The following is a 14,127-nucleotide window of genomic DNA, read 5'->3' on the forward strand; positions in this document are numbered from 1 at the left end:
TCAAAGTAGTCAAAATCCACTTTTACTGCAAAAAATATGACTGATCCCTTGTTTGAAAGTGCTTTCTAATTTTGAAAAGTGCTTTTCCCTCTGGAGTTTGTAGGGTCCAACAGCTGTGTTGGATGAATAACCCGTTTATCATTTATATCAAGGACTGCCCATGTCAGAAAGCTCTGTTTCTTGAGAAATAAAGAGAATACGAGATTAGTTCTCATCTGAGACCACCGGCAACTGTCCCAGCATGGCAGTCAACACCCACCACCCGCCCATCCTTCAGCACAGCAGTTACAGGAGGATAAAGACCCCGAGGGACAGCCCGGAGGCCCCGGCGGGAAAAGCGATGCTGGCCTCCTGGGGTGACGCCTCCACCTCTGCGGATCCTGGGCCTGAGCACAGTTTGACGGTGGGCCCCACCTCTCTGGACTCGACCCTGACTTCCCGCGAGTGCCGAGGATCCCGAACGACCCCGTAACCAACATCGGTGCTGTTCGTTCTTAGCCAGCGCTCTGTGCGCACCAGGCTTCCCTCCTGCGGGTTGGGCTCGTGTGCAGACGAGTGACAAGAGTGCACACTCAGGCTCCGCAGGGGCGACTGCAGGGGAGGGTGGCAGGGAGGCGGCCCCTGGAGGAAGCTGTGCTCCGTGGGGGAGCTGGGGTTTATGGTCCCGGCTCAGCCTGCTTGCTTCCCTTCACACCACCCTGTCTTCACTCTCGCGGATGCTCTTTTGTTTCACACGGGTGCGTCTGATTTGCAGAAAGACGTGGAATTATATAAGCTGGTCATTTAGCAGGAGGTGTTGTCGGGGGGGAAACGGGCTCATTCTAAGGAGATCCCTACCCAACATTGTAAAGAAACAGAAAACTGTGGAGCACGTCCTGAGGGGCAAAGAAGGATCTCTTGTCCAAAACTTCAAAAGCACAAAACAAAAAATTGATAAACTTAATTATATAAAAATTAAGGATTTCTATTCAACGAACAACATGATAGACAATTTTTTTTTGAGGAAGATCAGCCCTGAGCTAACATCTGCTGCCAATCCTCCTCTTTTTGCTGAGGAAGACTGGCCCTGAGCTAACATCTGTCCCCATCTTCCTCTAGTTTATACGTGGGATGTCTACCACAGCATGGCTTGACAAGCGGTGCCATGTCCACACCCAGGATCTGAACAGGTGAACCCCGGGCCACTGAAGTGGAACATGAGAACTTAACCACTGCGCCACCAGGCCGGCCCCATGATAGACAATTTTAACAGATACACAAAGGATTGGAAAATTCTGTTGCAATGTCCCAAGCCAACAAGGGTCGACTCTCATTCTAGAATATAGAAGGAACTCACAAAAATCAATAAAAAAATATAGAAACCCTGTTAAATAAAAGGGCAGAGAATTTGAAAGACAGTTTTCAGAAGAGGAGTCCCAGAAGGATTAACACACATATGAAAACATACTTATGTCACTAATAAATCAGTGATCAGTAATGTTTAATTGGCAGGTAGATGCCAATCAAACAACACTTGGGTGTCACTTTACACATGTTAGATGAAAATCAGAAATCTAGGTGACACCCAGTGTCGGGGGGCAGGTAGAGCTGCACGGTCCTCCTGTGGGGGCGCCACCTGGCGCTATGCAGCTGGGTTAAATACACAGGCCCTGTGACGCAGAGACCGCCCGTAGGTGAGCACCCACAGGAACTCTCCCGTGGGCCCTGGAGGAGGCTGGAGGACACCGCTGTGGAGGGCAGAGGCGGCGGGGGAGGAGGTAAGAGCCACAGGACCCTTGGACACGCGCAGGTAGGGCAGTGGACGGACTCGCGCACGGAGACTGGGAGGGACTTCAAAATGCTGCCTGAGTGGAAAACAGACAGATGAAACAAATTAAGATAGTTGGGAGGGGCCAGGACTGGGGATGAAAGGAAACGGACAGCCAGGCCGAACCTCCGAGGGTGCATCGTCCTCACCTGGGCCCGCAGAGGGTGACAGGTCGTGACAGAGGGCGGGGCGGGGGTGGGGGGAGCGGGCAACGCACACCCCCCACCTAGCTTGAGCTGGATGCCTGACACTCTGCAGTTGCTTAATGTTTCATGAATGACTGAATAAAAGTCTGACTGATGGCGTCATCCAGGATTTCCCCAGTCCCCCGATGTCACTCTCCTGGGGATCCACAGCTGCCTCGGCCCTGGGGAGGAGGTGGACGCATCCTACCCATTCTAACTACGACTTTTCTACTAAAAAATAAAATGCCAAATTGCCTGCCTAGAAGACACGGTTAATTTGTTTGGTCCTAAGGGAGACATATATAAAGGCTGACGCTGGACCAGGTGTCTCCCCACCGTCTGGCAGTTTATTGGCACAAATTCTTACATAACATTTGGTATAATGTATTGTCGCCGCGTTTTATTCACTCTCGGAAAGTCAGTCTTGCTCACAACGGCACTTGACTCCTCTCAGTAAGGGCCAGCCAAGGAGTTCTCTGCAGCCGAACCTCAGATTCACGCCCAGTTTTCTGCATTTGATGGGTCAACTCCTTCAGCATCAGGGGAGATGTGGTGATGAGCGCACAGCCCATACGCAGCACAGGAATTTACCTGTTGCTGCTTCATCTGTTCTCTTCTGCTTCCGTGTCTTTCTCCTCTCTCTTCCTTAATCTTCTTGACGTTTGTCCCAGTTTTACCTTCCTATTGGCCTAAATCAGGTTTCCCAGCCTCGGTAGTTTGGGCCCGATGTTTGTGTGGGGCCGTCGCCTGCACTGTCGGGTGTGGAGCAGCATCCCCGGCCTCGACCCACAGCTGCCAGTGCCCCCCAGTCTCCAGACACTGCCCGCTGTCTCCTGGGTGCAGAATCGCCCTGGTTGGAGCCGCTGGCCTAGACAACGAACTTGGGACACATCTGAATTTCTGTACAAACCTATCGTAGAAATGGCCTTGCTTGTTTCCAGGATACAAGACCCAAAATCCCACCTGCTGCTCCGTGAGAGAAGTGTCCCAAACTAGGAGCTCAGAGGAGATCATGCCGGGTGACCGTCTGGCCACATCTACCCAAGGAGAAAGGAGGACTTGGGCCCATTTTCTGAATTAATTCAGAAACAAAATGAAACAGAAACTGAGCCTCCAGTCTGAGGGAACCGAGTCATCAGGGCAAACACGGTTTCTGTGCCGTTTTCCTGGGCGGTGGCTTCAGTGTCCTGTGCCATCAGCAGAGGGAGGGTCTGGGGGAGGTGCCTGCCACTGGGGTCGTGTCTCCGAAGCTTTGCCAGTGGGTTGGGGTCCTCCTTCTGGGTTTTCGAGATTGCACTCGGAGGACAATCCTGGTATTCTTGAATTGCGTCTTTCGACTCAGTGGCCATTTCAGCAGAAAAGACTGTCCTCAAAATCAGGGTTCTTCGAACTAAGAGAAACAGAAAGCGTGCAAAACGATGGGGGATCCTTCTGAGATGGTTGGACGAGGTAAAGCGAGGGGAGTCCTTGGGCATGACTATTATACCACGTGCCCCAGAAGACGCCGCTGCTCACGTGGATGGCAACCCTGGAGAGGCCCGTGCAGGGGATCGGATCCTGATGCGGCTCTTGCTGAGGAGTTTTTATAGCTGAGTTACTGTTCCTAACGACCTCACCCAGGACCAGCCGTGGGGAGATGAGGTGTCCTGGGGGGTGCTCCAGAACCAGGGCCGCGAGTCCTCCACAGTTACCGTGGAAAGAACACAGCAATCGATTTTTGTCAGCTCCACGTTTTGACTGAGGGGGTGATACACGTGGTGGGTCAGAGAGGAATTCGCCGCCTGTGACGAGGCCTGGGACCCTGTGGGGAGTGAAGGGAGGATGAAAAACGCTGGAGAGAGGGAAGACATGGGCGACGTTGGGAGCATGTGAGAGAGAACAAGAAGAAGCCAAAAGAGAAATGGAAGCTTCCTGAAGGAAAGAGGATGGAAGCCTGGAGGGCACGGCGTCCTGACTGGGGCAGAGGGAGAAGTCTTTATCTCTGCAGTTGGGGGTGAATCCACAGGGGCTTCAGTCCCCTCACGTCCTCCATCCCCCAGGGCTGCTGGCGCTCCAGCCTTTGCATACAAACTCCCTCACAACGGCTATGGGACGGTGCAGAGAAGGGCCCATTTCACAGATGAGAGTATGAGATTCAGAGGACGGGCCATTCAAGTTCATAAAGCCACCTGGAGGGAGTAACTTGTAGGCCAGTTTTGTTGTCATTCCGTGACACCACACGGCAGAGGACACGGGCATCTGGAAGGTTCTCCCTGGAGGGCAGGGAGAGGGCAGCAGGGCCTGGCCTCACTGCACTCTGTGACATTCAATGCAGGGCTGAGTCCTGTTCTTGGAATGGAATGGGCCAGAAAGACGAGGCCCCCAGGCCATGTGACCATTCATGGGGTAGGGGCGTGGGGTGGAACTTTCCAGAGCTCAGGAGAAAATGGGCTGGTAGGTGATGAAATCAGGCCCCTGAGAAGAAGTCATTTTGTTTTTGCAACTTTGGCCTGTGTTGGGTAAAAACTCATTTTAGAACGAACAGAGAATTTCTTCATCTTATCCAGGCGTTTGCTGGCTGGAGCTTGCAGCTGAATTCAACCACCTGGGCTCAGTGAATGAGTCATTATTCAGTTTTCATTCAAGGAGGAAATGGAGGCCGCCTAAGATTGTGATGAAATATTGAGGAAACTAAATAATTCTCTGCACAAAGGTGCGTAAGGGATGGATAGAAGCAGAGAGAAATGGACATGCTCTCAGTCCTCCACAAAATATATGATTCCATTTGTGCATAATCTGTCTCCTTGGATTTGGGAAAAAAATTGGTTATATTTCAAAAGTAGCTAAGTAGAAACTTATTTGAATTTGAGCCGTGGATAGAGCCAAGGAGCAAACAGGGACATTAGGAGGCTGTGACGGGGGCGGTGGGGGTCCCGCCTCTCGGCCGTGTTCACTGATCAGTCTCTGCCCAGGGCTCCAGGAACATCGGGGCCTTCCCAGGGGCTAGCACTATGGAGCAACAGGACGACTATTGGTGTGTACATTTCTCTTAATATGATTTCCCTTGAGTCCTTTGAGAGAAGCCAGTTAAAGTAAATGTAGCTGCTGCCATGCAGCTGGGTGGCCTGGCGGGATGTGACATCTTGCTAATGGTAACTCTGCACATTGGGAGGAGCTAGGGAGGGAAGGGGGGTCCTGCCACCTGTCTTCTGTCACAAAGGTGAGGAGGAGCCAGGCAGGGCTCCGAGGTGGAGCCCGCCCTCCCGTGCGAATGCACAAAGGCGCAGGTGGACTCATGCAGGGAGGACTGGAGGGGCCTTGAGGCTGGACAGACTGAGGCACAGCTCCCTTGGGACATCCCCAGAGTTCTGCGCACATTGCTGGCAGACTCGGGGCCTTACAGATGTGTGGCACAGAGAGGGAGCGCTGGAGAGGGTGGGCTCCTGCATCAGACAAGCCTGGGTTTGGATCCAGCCCTGCCCCTTCCTGGCCACGTGGTTTTAGTCACATTACCCTGCTTCTTCAAAGCCTGTCTCCTCCATCTTTAAGATGGATTGGCTAGTGTGTGAGCTCACAGGATTCCCGTGAGGATTGGCGAGGTCACGCATGGAGCACCCAGCGAGTGGATGCTCTCAGGGTTATTTTATTCCTGGAGCCATGCGGACTCAAGCTTCATCATTTGACAGAAACAGTGAGAGCAACACTCATGGGACATGGCCTTTCAGACAAGCTGGGAGCCCCAGGAACAGCCCCCCAGGAGCTCCTTGGAGGGAGCCAGTCAGCGTCCCATCCCCACCGTGCAGTCCTGGACCCCTCAACCTTCCAGCTCTGATTTCCTATCCTGGCCCAAACACCCCGCAGACACAGAACTGGTCCCACGTGGTGACACGGTTGGGATTTTGCTTTAGGTGTTTACTTACAGGTTTGAGCCTTGCTATCCTTTGGTTCTGTAGTGTTTGGTTGTTCAGGTCCATGTCTCTTGGCTTCAGTTTCCCCCCACGTTCACGACCAAAGAAAGGATGCAGAAATCACTGCCTGTGGCTGCTAGGGTGAGTGGGGTACTGTTGACTCCCACACCCTCCTCCATGCTCCTGCATCCTCCTCTGCCCTCCTGCACCCTCCCAAACCCTCCTCAACCCTGCCGCATCCTCCCGCATTCTCCCACAGAGTGGCTGGAAGGTGTCAGGCGGGTCTGTAAACATCCTTGATTGTTCTGTTGGAGGCTTTCCCATGCCTCCTACCACGAAAACCACGGCCAGAAGTGAGCAGTAGATCTGCCAAGAGAGAATATTATCACTCAGAGGTGGGACAGGTCAGCGTCACCAGAGACCAGGGCGAACAGAGGGTGAGGGAATAAAGGGCAGAGGGACGAGAAGTCCTGGAAGTCGGAAAGGAGACTGAGAGGGATGAAGCTTTCAGACGCCGAGCAGGCTCAGGAATTAGGAAGTGATGATCGTTTAGAAAGTGGGAGTGAAATGGTCAGAAAGCCTCCAAAGAAGAGGCGTAATGAAGGAGCGGCGTTTGAGGTGTTATGCGATCCGTTGCCCTGTCTTTATAAGTGAAGAAAGGAAGAAAACAAGTGCTCGAAGTAGGGAATCCTTTGTCTCCCTAGCGGCAAAACCGGGGGGTTGGACCGTGATCTACTGGCCCTCTCCAAGGCCGACAGCCTGTGAACTTATAAGTCATTTACGCGTATTGTTAAGACCCCTTATTTGGTTAGGATGCACCCATGTGGTCCGCGTAATTTCCCTGAAAGCCACATGGTGAGGGATGGCGTGAATGCGCTTGGTTTTCCCAGTTCTCAAAAAGTCAGGATCATAATGCCTTTCAGAGTCTTCGGTAGCTTATACAGTGTGACAGTCTCTTAGAAACTGGCCAGCCCCCAGGTACGTCCGGAACTAATGCTAAACTTTGGGAAGTAAGGAGCCGGGCTAGAACCAGGTCCTGGAACTTTCTGGCATTCCTTTGGGTGATCCCTCCATCGGCTCGTCGTTAAATTCTATGATATCTGTTTCCTTGGTGTCCAGGTTTTCCACTAAATACAGCACATCAGGGGACACCTGGGGGCCAGCCGCCACGTTGACGCCACTGGTCTCTGAGGACGTCTCTGTGTCTATTAAAAGAGCCAGCTCAGGGCCCATGGGCTCTGGCTGCAGGCTCTCCGGCAGGCTCCACCTCTTCAGGAGCTGCTCCTTCTCGCCAGCAGCTTCCTCAGAGGCAAACTCGGGGATGTTTCTCTCAGCTCTGGCTGAAACAGCCTGGGGACTGGGGCCTCCAGGAGGCGTCCCCTTCTCTGAGGAGGACAGGGACTGTCCCACAGGGTCCTCCTGCTGCCCTGGCCCGCTTGGCTGAACCCCCGTGAAGTCAGAGCTCCTGATGGAGGTGGTGGAGTCGTGGTGGTGGCCCTCGGCCATGGGCCCTGGCACGGCGACCAGGACCTCAGGGACCGGGGGCATCTTGGTGGGGGAGGGCCTCACCGTGGACTGCGGGGTCAGGCTCTGTGCGGTGCTAGTCCCGCTGGTCTCCCCGATGGTGGGCAGTTCCCCCAGGCTGCAGCGCAGCTTGGGGCTCCCCTCTGGGGAGCAGGATTGCTTCCGGGTGGCTGGGCTGCGGTGGCGGCTTCTGGAGGGCATGTCCAGCAGGTCCCGGGTTGGGCTGAGGTCGCTGGGGGGGAGGAACATGGAGCTGTCGCTGGCCTGCCTCCCGTAGCGCGTCCTCTGGGGACTGGAGGGGTGCTCGTGGGTACTCAGGAACCTCTTGACTCTCCTGATGACTGAGCGGCGGTGGCCCGGCTTCTCGTAGTCCCAGAGCCACTCCTCACTGGGAATGGCGGACCCCGACAGCCTGAAACACAAGGACCTCATGAAGGCGGGCGGCTCTGGCCGACTCTGGGGTGGATCAGAGTTAAGGACCTGTTTGCTGTTTCCGTATTCCAGACTTGGAAACGGGGTGTGAGGGGCATGTGACTTGAGATAGTTGAGCAGAATTTCTCAAACTTTTTGGTCACAGGACCTTCTAAACTCTTAAAAATTACTGAGTTCCCAAAGCGATGTGTTCATGTGGGTTATAGCCATTTCTCTCCACCCTATTAGAAGTGATGACTGAGGAATATGAAAACACAAGGACGTGCAGGCCGCATTCCATTAACTGCTAAGTGATGACATCACCACGTAGCCTGGAGCCTCTGCACGACCCCACCGTGCACTCAGAAAGATGAGAGGGGAAAAAGGCGAATGGCGTTCTAGTGCGCTTACAAAAATAGTTTGACCTTAAGGACTTGGTCCTTGGGGTCTTAGATTTGGAAGATCTACAAGGGCCCCCAGACCACACTTGAGAATCAGTGATCTAGAGGCTTGGATGTTTGAAAAAAAAGTATAGTATGTCTTCTTTCTCCCTTATTACAGGTGAACTAAGGTTGTGGTTTCCCAGGACACACAAAATCCCCCAAAATGATGGATCATCGCTAAATTCAAGACAGCGGGAATAACAGCTGATGTTTCCTGCCGAGGCCCCTCCCACACATCATTTTCTCTCGTTATCACAGTAATCGTGTGAGCTGGTGTTATTATTGTCCACAGTTTACGGATGAGGAAACTGAGGCCTGGAGAGATTCAACAAGGCTGTGCATCCAGAGAGGCCACACCCAGAGCTCAGACTCCAGAGCGTTTGTTCTCAGTCCCTTCCACGTAAAGTGCTACGGTGGCGTCAGTGACGTGCTGGAGTCGGGATGCACGGCGGGTAAAGGATGGCCCTGCCCGAGGTACCACAGTCGGCCCTGGTCCACGCTCTGCACTCCTATCTGCTCACTTAGGGTTAAGGAGGAGGAAACGGGGCCCTGTGGAGAGTCACCCCCGTGGGGGTGGCGTGCTCTTGCGTGTGCTGGACTCCCCTTGTGATTACGTTTGTTGGATTTGCCATTGCTAGGAATTTCTTGTTGAATTTTCAACATTTAAGACACAAAACAAATAATCCTACCATTTTTAATCTTTCCCTTCAAGGCTGAAATAAAAGGGATCACTGGGCTGACGGTAGGAGCTACTGAGTGTGAGGCCTCCTCCTGCCTCAGACGGCACGGTCTCCACTCTCTCGCTCTGTGGGGTCACAGTCTGAACGAGGAACTACCCAGAGCCTGGCCTCCAACCACGAGCGCTCGCGCTGGCTCCAGGAGCAGGCGGGAGCGGCCGTCCTGGTCCAGTGTTCGCACTGATGACCACGGCGACAGGACGCTTTAACCAAGCAGGTGCATTGCATGTGACGTGAGGGAAAAGCCGGGACAGCATAAAAGCTGGGACTGGAAATGGCAGAGTAAGCAGCCAAAGAAAACGTTGTTCCTCGTGTTTATGAATAAAAGACGGATGACTGAGACGACTAACTGGCTAAATGTCCGGGACAGCATCCAGTTACAACCTGGTGCTCGTACCCTAAGGCCCCAGCAGTGCCCTTGGCCGCCACACAGCCTCCTGGCCACCTCCACGGGGCCCGGCTCGGGTTCCATCACACCGACGTGAGGAACGCAGACGCCGGCCCCAGCGGCCTCAGTGACCCTGGCGGTGGATCCCTCAGGTTGGGTCTCCATCACACTTCAGGAATCCATTTAGGGCTGGAGGACACTGGAGGACCCTTAGGGGAGCACCTGTGTGTCCTCGAGTCCAAGGTGGAACTGGCCATCTCTCTGGAGGACAGGCCTCTGTTCTCCATTTGGGATCCTGACTTGTTATTTGGGATTTGTTTTCCTAAGTTGCTTCTAAACCACACAACCTTGTAAGAATGACAAAATCTTCCAGGAAAACATGTCGGTATTATTATTACTTCAAAACTTCACAAACCCTAAGGAAAAACTGTGTGCCCTGACACAGTGGAAATGGACATTCGGGGGGAACGAGAGGTTTAAGGCCTGGGGCCACCAGCTAGAGAAAAACAGACCGATTGTAAAGAGCAAACTGCAACAAGGCCAGTGTTCCTGCTAATGTTCTCCTGATCCACCATGTGACACGGGGCAGGGCTGCCCAAGAGACCCTCTTGCACCTTCCTGCCTCTGGAGACTGCCGTGTGGACGAGTGAGATTTACCCACGTGCCCAACTAAATTTATTGAGCACCTGCCGTGAACACATTTGTTACATGAAGTACTGTATGACGTAATTTAAAAGGAGGGAGAAGACAGGTACATAAATAGATACATTTGGGGCAAAGTTTTGAGCTGGCCTTTGACACTGAGTAGGACTCGGATAGGCAGGAGGCACAGAGAATTCCAGGTGGAGAAGTGACCTGAGCAAAGAAGGCAGCAGGGAGTTGAGCGTGTTTGTGAGGAACGGGAAATACTCGAGTCTGTGTGAAACACGCGGACTGGCGCTGGGCGTGAAGCTGGGAGGTGGCCCTGGCTGTGTTAGGAAGCATCTTGCGTCCCGGACAGAGGGATTCGGGGCTCCTCCCAGGGCCAGAGGGCGGCTGGGATGGTCTTTGCGGATGGAGAGTGTGATGCAGTGTCTGCTGGGAGCCCTGTCCCAGCTGGAAAAGGTCCATGGAAAGCAACATTGATGGTGCCGTCCTCCAGAAATGCTTTGGATAGAAACGTGACTTGAGACTTTCTGCGCCGCGAGTCAGGAAGTGGGTCTTTGGAAGAACCCTGGGTGGTCTGTGGTCTGGGGGCGCTTCCATGAACCTCACAGTGAAGCGATGAAGGAAGCCCCCAGGTCTTTATCAAAGGGCAGTGCGAACCCTCCGCGGGACGAACCTAATGAGCTTTCTTCCGGATGTTTCCATGATGGACGGTTCATTGCCAACGCGCAATGCCACCTGCCTCCTCTGATGGTCATGTTCTCAATATGACTGCAGAAACTGTGGTTTAAGAACGAAATGGTTTAAAGTACAGACCGTGCAGAACAGAACACTTGAGAGGATTCTTTGTTTCCCAGTTAGGCGTGCGTGTGCCCGTTAGGTCCTTTTAGGCTCTCTGCTCCTCCTCATTTGATTTTTAAAGTGTACCCTTGGTATAGGGTCAGTACAACCCCAAGGCCCAAATACGATACCTCTTCACGAGCCCCCACACACTTACAGCAGAAACATTATATGCTGAAATGTAAGTGCTCTCATTATCCTGCTGTATATTCGGGGAGGTCAGCTAAAAAGCCTCGGTCTTATTTTCTGGAATTCCCTTGGACTGAGAGAGGCGGGTAATTAGAGACGGGAGGACATTCATGGAAAGTGCCATGCAGCCATTAGTGTCCAGAGAGGGAATTTGAGAATTGCCTCTGTGGTAAGGAAAGTGATTTATTTTGGGAGCTCGCAGAGCCAGGATTGCTGTGGCCCAGGCTGACGTTAACTAACTGTGTGACCTAAGGAGACCCACTTAACCTCTCTGTGACTTAGCATCATACTTGGCAAACTGGTGACAAGTCTCTCTTCCTCTGCCTGCCTTGCAGGTTGGGAGTTCAAAAGAGCACTATGCGTGGACCAGCTTTGAAGAGCAGAAGATATGAAAAGGACTCTGTAGATGACCGGCAAACGTTCAGAGATGGTTTCCAAATCATCGTGGGCTTCTTGCACATGGTTGGCAGAAATGATTGTGTCAGCCTGGAGGTCACTGCTGTTTCTCCTTCAGGTGTCCTTTAGACAATGTTGTCACACCTCAGAGCTGCCACCTAACAATGAGCACCTCAGAAGGGGTGACTGTGACGGCCGTTTGATGGTGAGCCTCGGGCAGCGTGCAAACGGAGAGGAGCGTAAGGATGAGAGGAAGCTGGATTACTCCGAGGGAGGGAAGACCAGGCCGGTCCGGGGTACCTGCCCTGACCTTGTGTCTCAGTACTGTGCTTCGTGCCATTTGCAGACACTGCCCAATCCCGCAGTGTACGTTTATTACACAGTATAAACTGTCCTACAGAAATATAGAAAAAGCGAGAATGAGAAAGCCATGCCATGTACTGGGCCACTTTCGAGAGGGAGGAGGAAGGCAGGCTGTGGGCAGAGAACACGCTATGTGAAGCCATCAGGCCGCTTGGTTCCAGCTGAGTCTAGAAGGAAGGAGAGCTTGCATCATTTCTACAGGTCAGACTGCTGTCAGGATTGGGATGTGTTCTTTTTTAATCCTGAGTGTTAAAAAAAACCCAACACCCCAAGTTTTCAAAATATCTATTGAGCACCTACAAACCACCAGCCCCACAATCTCCCTTGCCGATGATGTGTCCGAGGGCACGCGCAGCGGAGGTTCAGGGAAGGACTCTGCAAGAGATAGATGCTCGGGCGCCCCGGGGTGCAGGAGGGCCCTGCTCGCCTCCTGGGCCATAACAGAGGCAGGAGACAGGACAGGCCGACTTTCCTGGGGTCGGAAAGACCAAAACAGCTCTGAGGATGTGGAAGATTTAATGCCTTTTTTTTTTTTTTTTTTGCAAAGCAATGCCCTCCTCCCTGGGGCGATCAGGTAAACACAGAGCTTCGAAAGGCTGAAGGATAAAACTGGATGACATTCGCCTGCCTTCCTCTGGTCCACGTCTAATGTGGTATTTTGACAATTTAAATTAAAATAATAAGAGGTCATCTTAACAGATCTGAAATGAGGAATTTAGAGAAACAATATTTAATATGACGAGTTCTATTTCTCACGTCAGATTTGTTGTTTTCTAATTGCTGGTGCGCTCAAACTCAGGCAGCTGCCTGCAAGGGGCGATCATTTGCCTGAAAATCTATGGGGCAGAGGCACGTGGGGAGGAGCATTTATTCCCAGGCAAAGAAAAATGTGCTCTTCAAACCCATTAGAGGTGGATGCTGTTATTTTTAACCTCCTGAACTGCAGAATTGCCGTCAAAGCTGCAGCCAGGATTTACAAGACGGGCTCCGTGGCCTCCTGCTGAGCTTGGGGTGCGGGCCCTCTGCTCCTTTTCTGGAGACAGTTGCTGGTAGGGAGCCCCGTGGGGGTGTGCAGCCCAGAGAGCTGTGCGCAGAGCTGCCCACTCTCCTGCTGCCTCGGTGGCCTCTCTGCTGCTTTGGACCAAGGATTACGGCAAATCTGTTAAGGGACAGGCAGTCCAGCCTCATGCTCACTCTGGTTGTTCTCCCCCGGCCTCTGCTGGCTGACGCGCAAAGAAACTGTGGCCCACAGCGGGGTCCACGTAAGCCCCGCCTTTCAAGGCTGCTGTATTCTATGGGAGTTTTGCTGGAAAAGGAAGTTAAGCCTTCTCGACCTCTCACACCACGTGGTTTAGAAGGTGAAAATCAGGGCCCGTGGTGACGCACTTGGCACATGAAAGAACCCTGAGCAAGTTCTGAAAGTCTAAATTAATGCGCATTTGTCTCCCAGGGGCTCCCTCTGTCCGTCCTTTCTGGTCCATTAACTGAAAATCAATGTTCCAAGAATACATTTTTGTTGACGTTAGTGATTCAGAATTTGAGATATTTTTGGTAATTTATAGCATGAGCACGAAACAGTGTATATCAGACTGCGTATTTTCCTGTCAAGCTAAAATATTTGAATATCGTTGGCTAAAACACCTTACTGAAGAAAACATCAATCTAGAAGTATATTAAACCACACCTTAATAAAGAGTTTGCTTGCTAAAAATACCAATTTTGGTGTCTTTGAAGCAATATCACTGAGAATACTTCTGACCTGCCATATAATCCTAAAAGCTCTGTGCACATTGAATACACATACGTATAAATGCAGAAAAAGCAATGGCATTATTGCTATATATTCTTAGAACTTTTGGACTGAAGATAGATGAGTCAAAGTCAGTATTTCTGGCTAAGTGGTTGTAGTTTCACAGTGAAAACAGATCTTAAATAAATTCCTCACTCCAGTCAGCAGTTTCAGGTCCACAGGCCTGAAGCCTGCTCTCAGATGAGCAGGACAGTCGAGCGAGCCCAGCAGCGACTGCCTCTCTCCTCCAGAACGTGGAGCCCCTCAGCTGTTGCGATGGGTACCGTGTTAGGGTTTTCCCAAAGCCTTTAAAAGAGTATTCCCTCTTTACTGTGGCTGTTTTGATTTCCAAGAGAGGATTAAAGGCAATTATGAGACTTCAGTCTTTAATTTCCATGTGTACCATTCCTGAGAGACTTAAAAATTTGTGCTAGTGGATTACACCAAGTATTTAAGAATTAAGACTTTTGGAGTGCCTCCTGATGGAATAACGTGAAGACAAGCATTCTCTCTCAAGCTGGCT

The 14,127-nt window shown here is 52.0% G+C and overlaps 1 protein-coding gene across 5 annotated transcripts in view; it reads right to left on the bottom strand.

The window, feature by feature from the left end:
• Nucleotides 1-2,312: 2,312 nt before the first annotated feature.
• BEST3 (bestrophin 3) overlaps nucleotides 2,313-14,127 on the bottom strand; it is a 42,651-nt gene continuing 30,836 nt past the window's right edge. For 4 of the 5 annotated variants that reach the window (XM_008540481.2, XM_008540484.2, XM_070622051.1 and 1 more), the window contains one exon: nucleotides 6,166-7,815. In XM_008540481.2, the coding sequence (XP_008538703.2) occupies nucleotides 6,903-7,815 (913 nt within the window). In that variant the 3' untranslated portion in view covers nucleotides 6,166-6,902. Of the gene's footprint in view, nucleotides 3,794-6,165; nucleotides 7,816-14,127 lie in introns of those variants that run through there. The other variant, XM_008540486.2, reaches the window with a different exon arrangement.

Source organism: Equus przewalskii, chromosome 5 (assembly GCF_037783145.1).
Source record: "Equus przewalskii isolate Varuska chromosome 5, EquPr2, whole genome shotgun sequence".
NCBI classification, from domain to species: domain Eukaryota; kingdom Metazoa; phylum Chordata; class Mammalia; order Perissodactyla; family Equidae; genus Equus; species Equus przewalskii.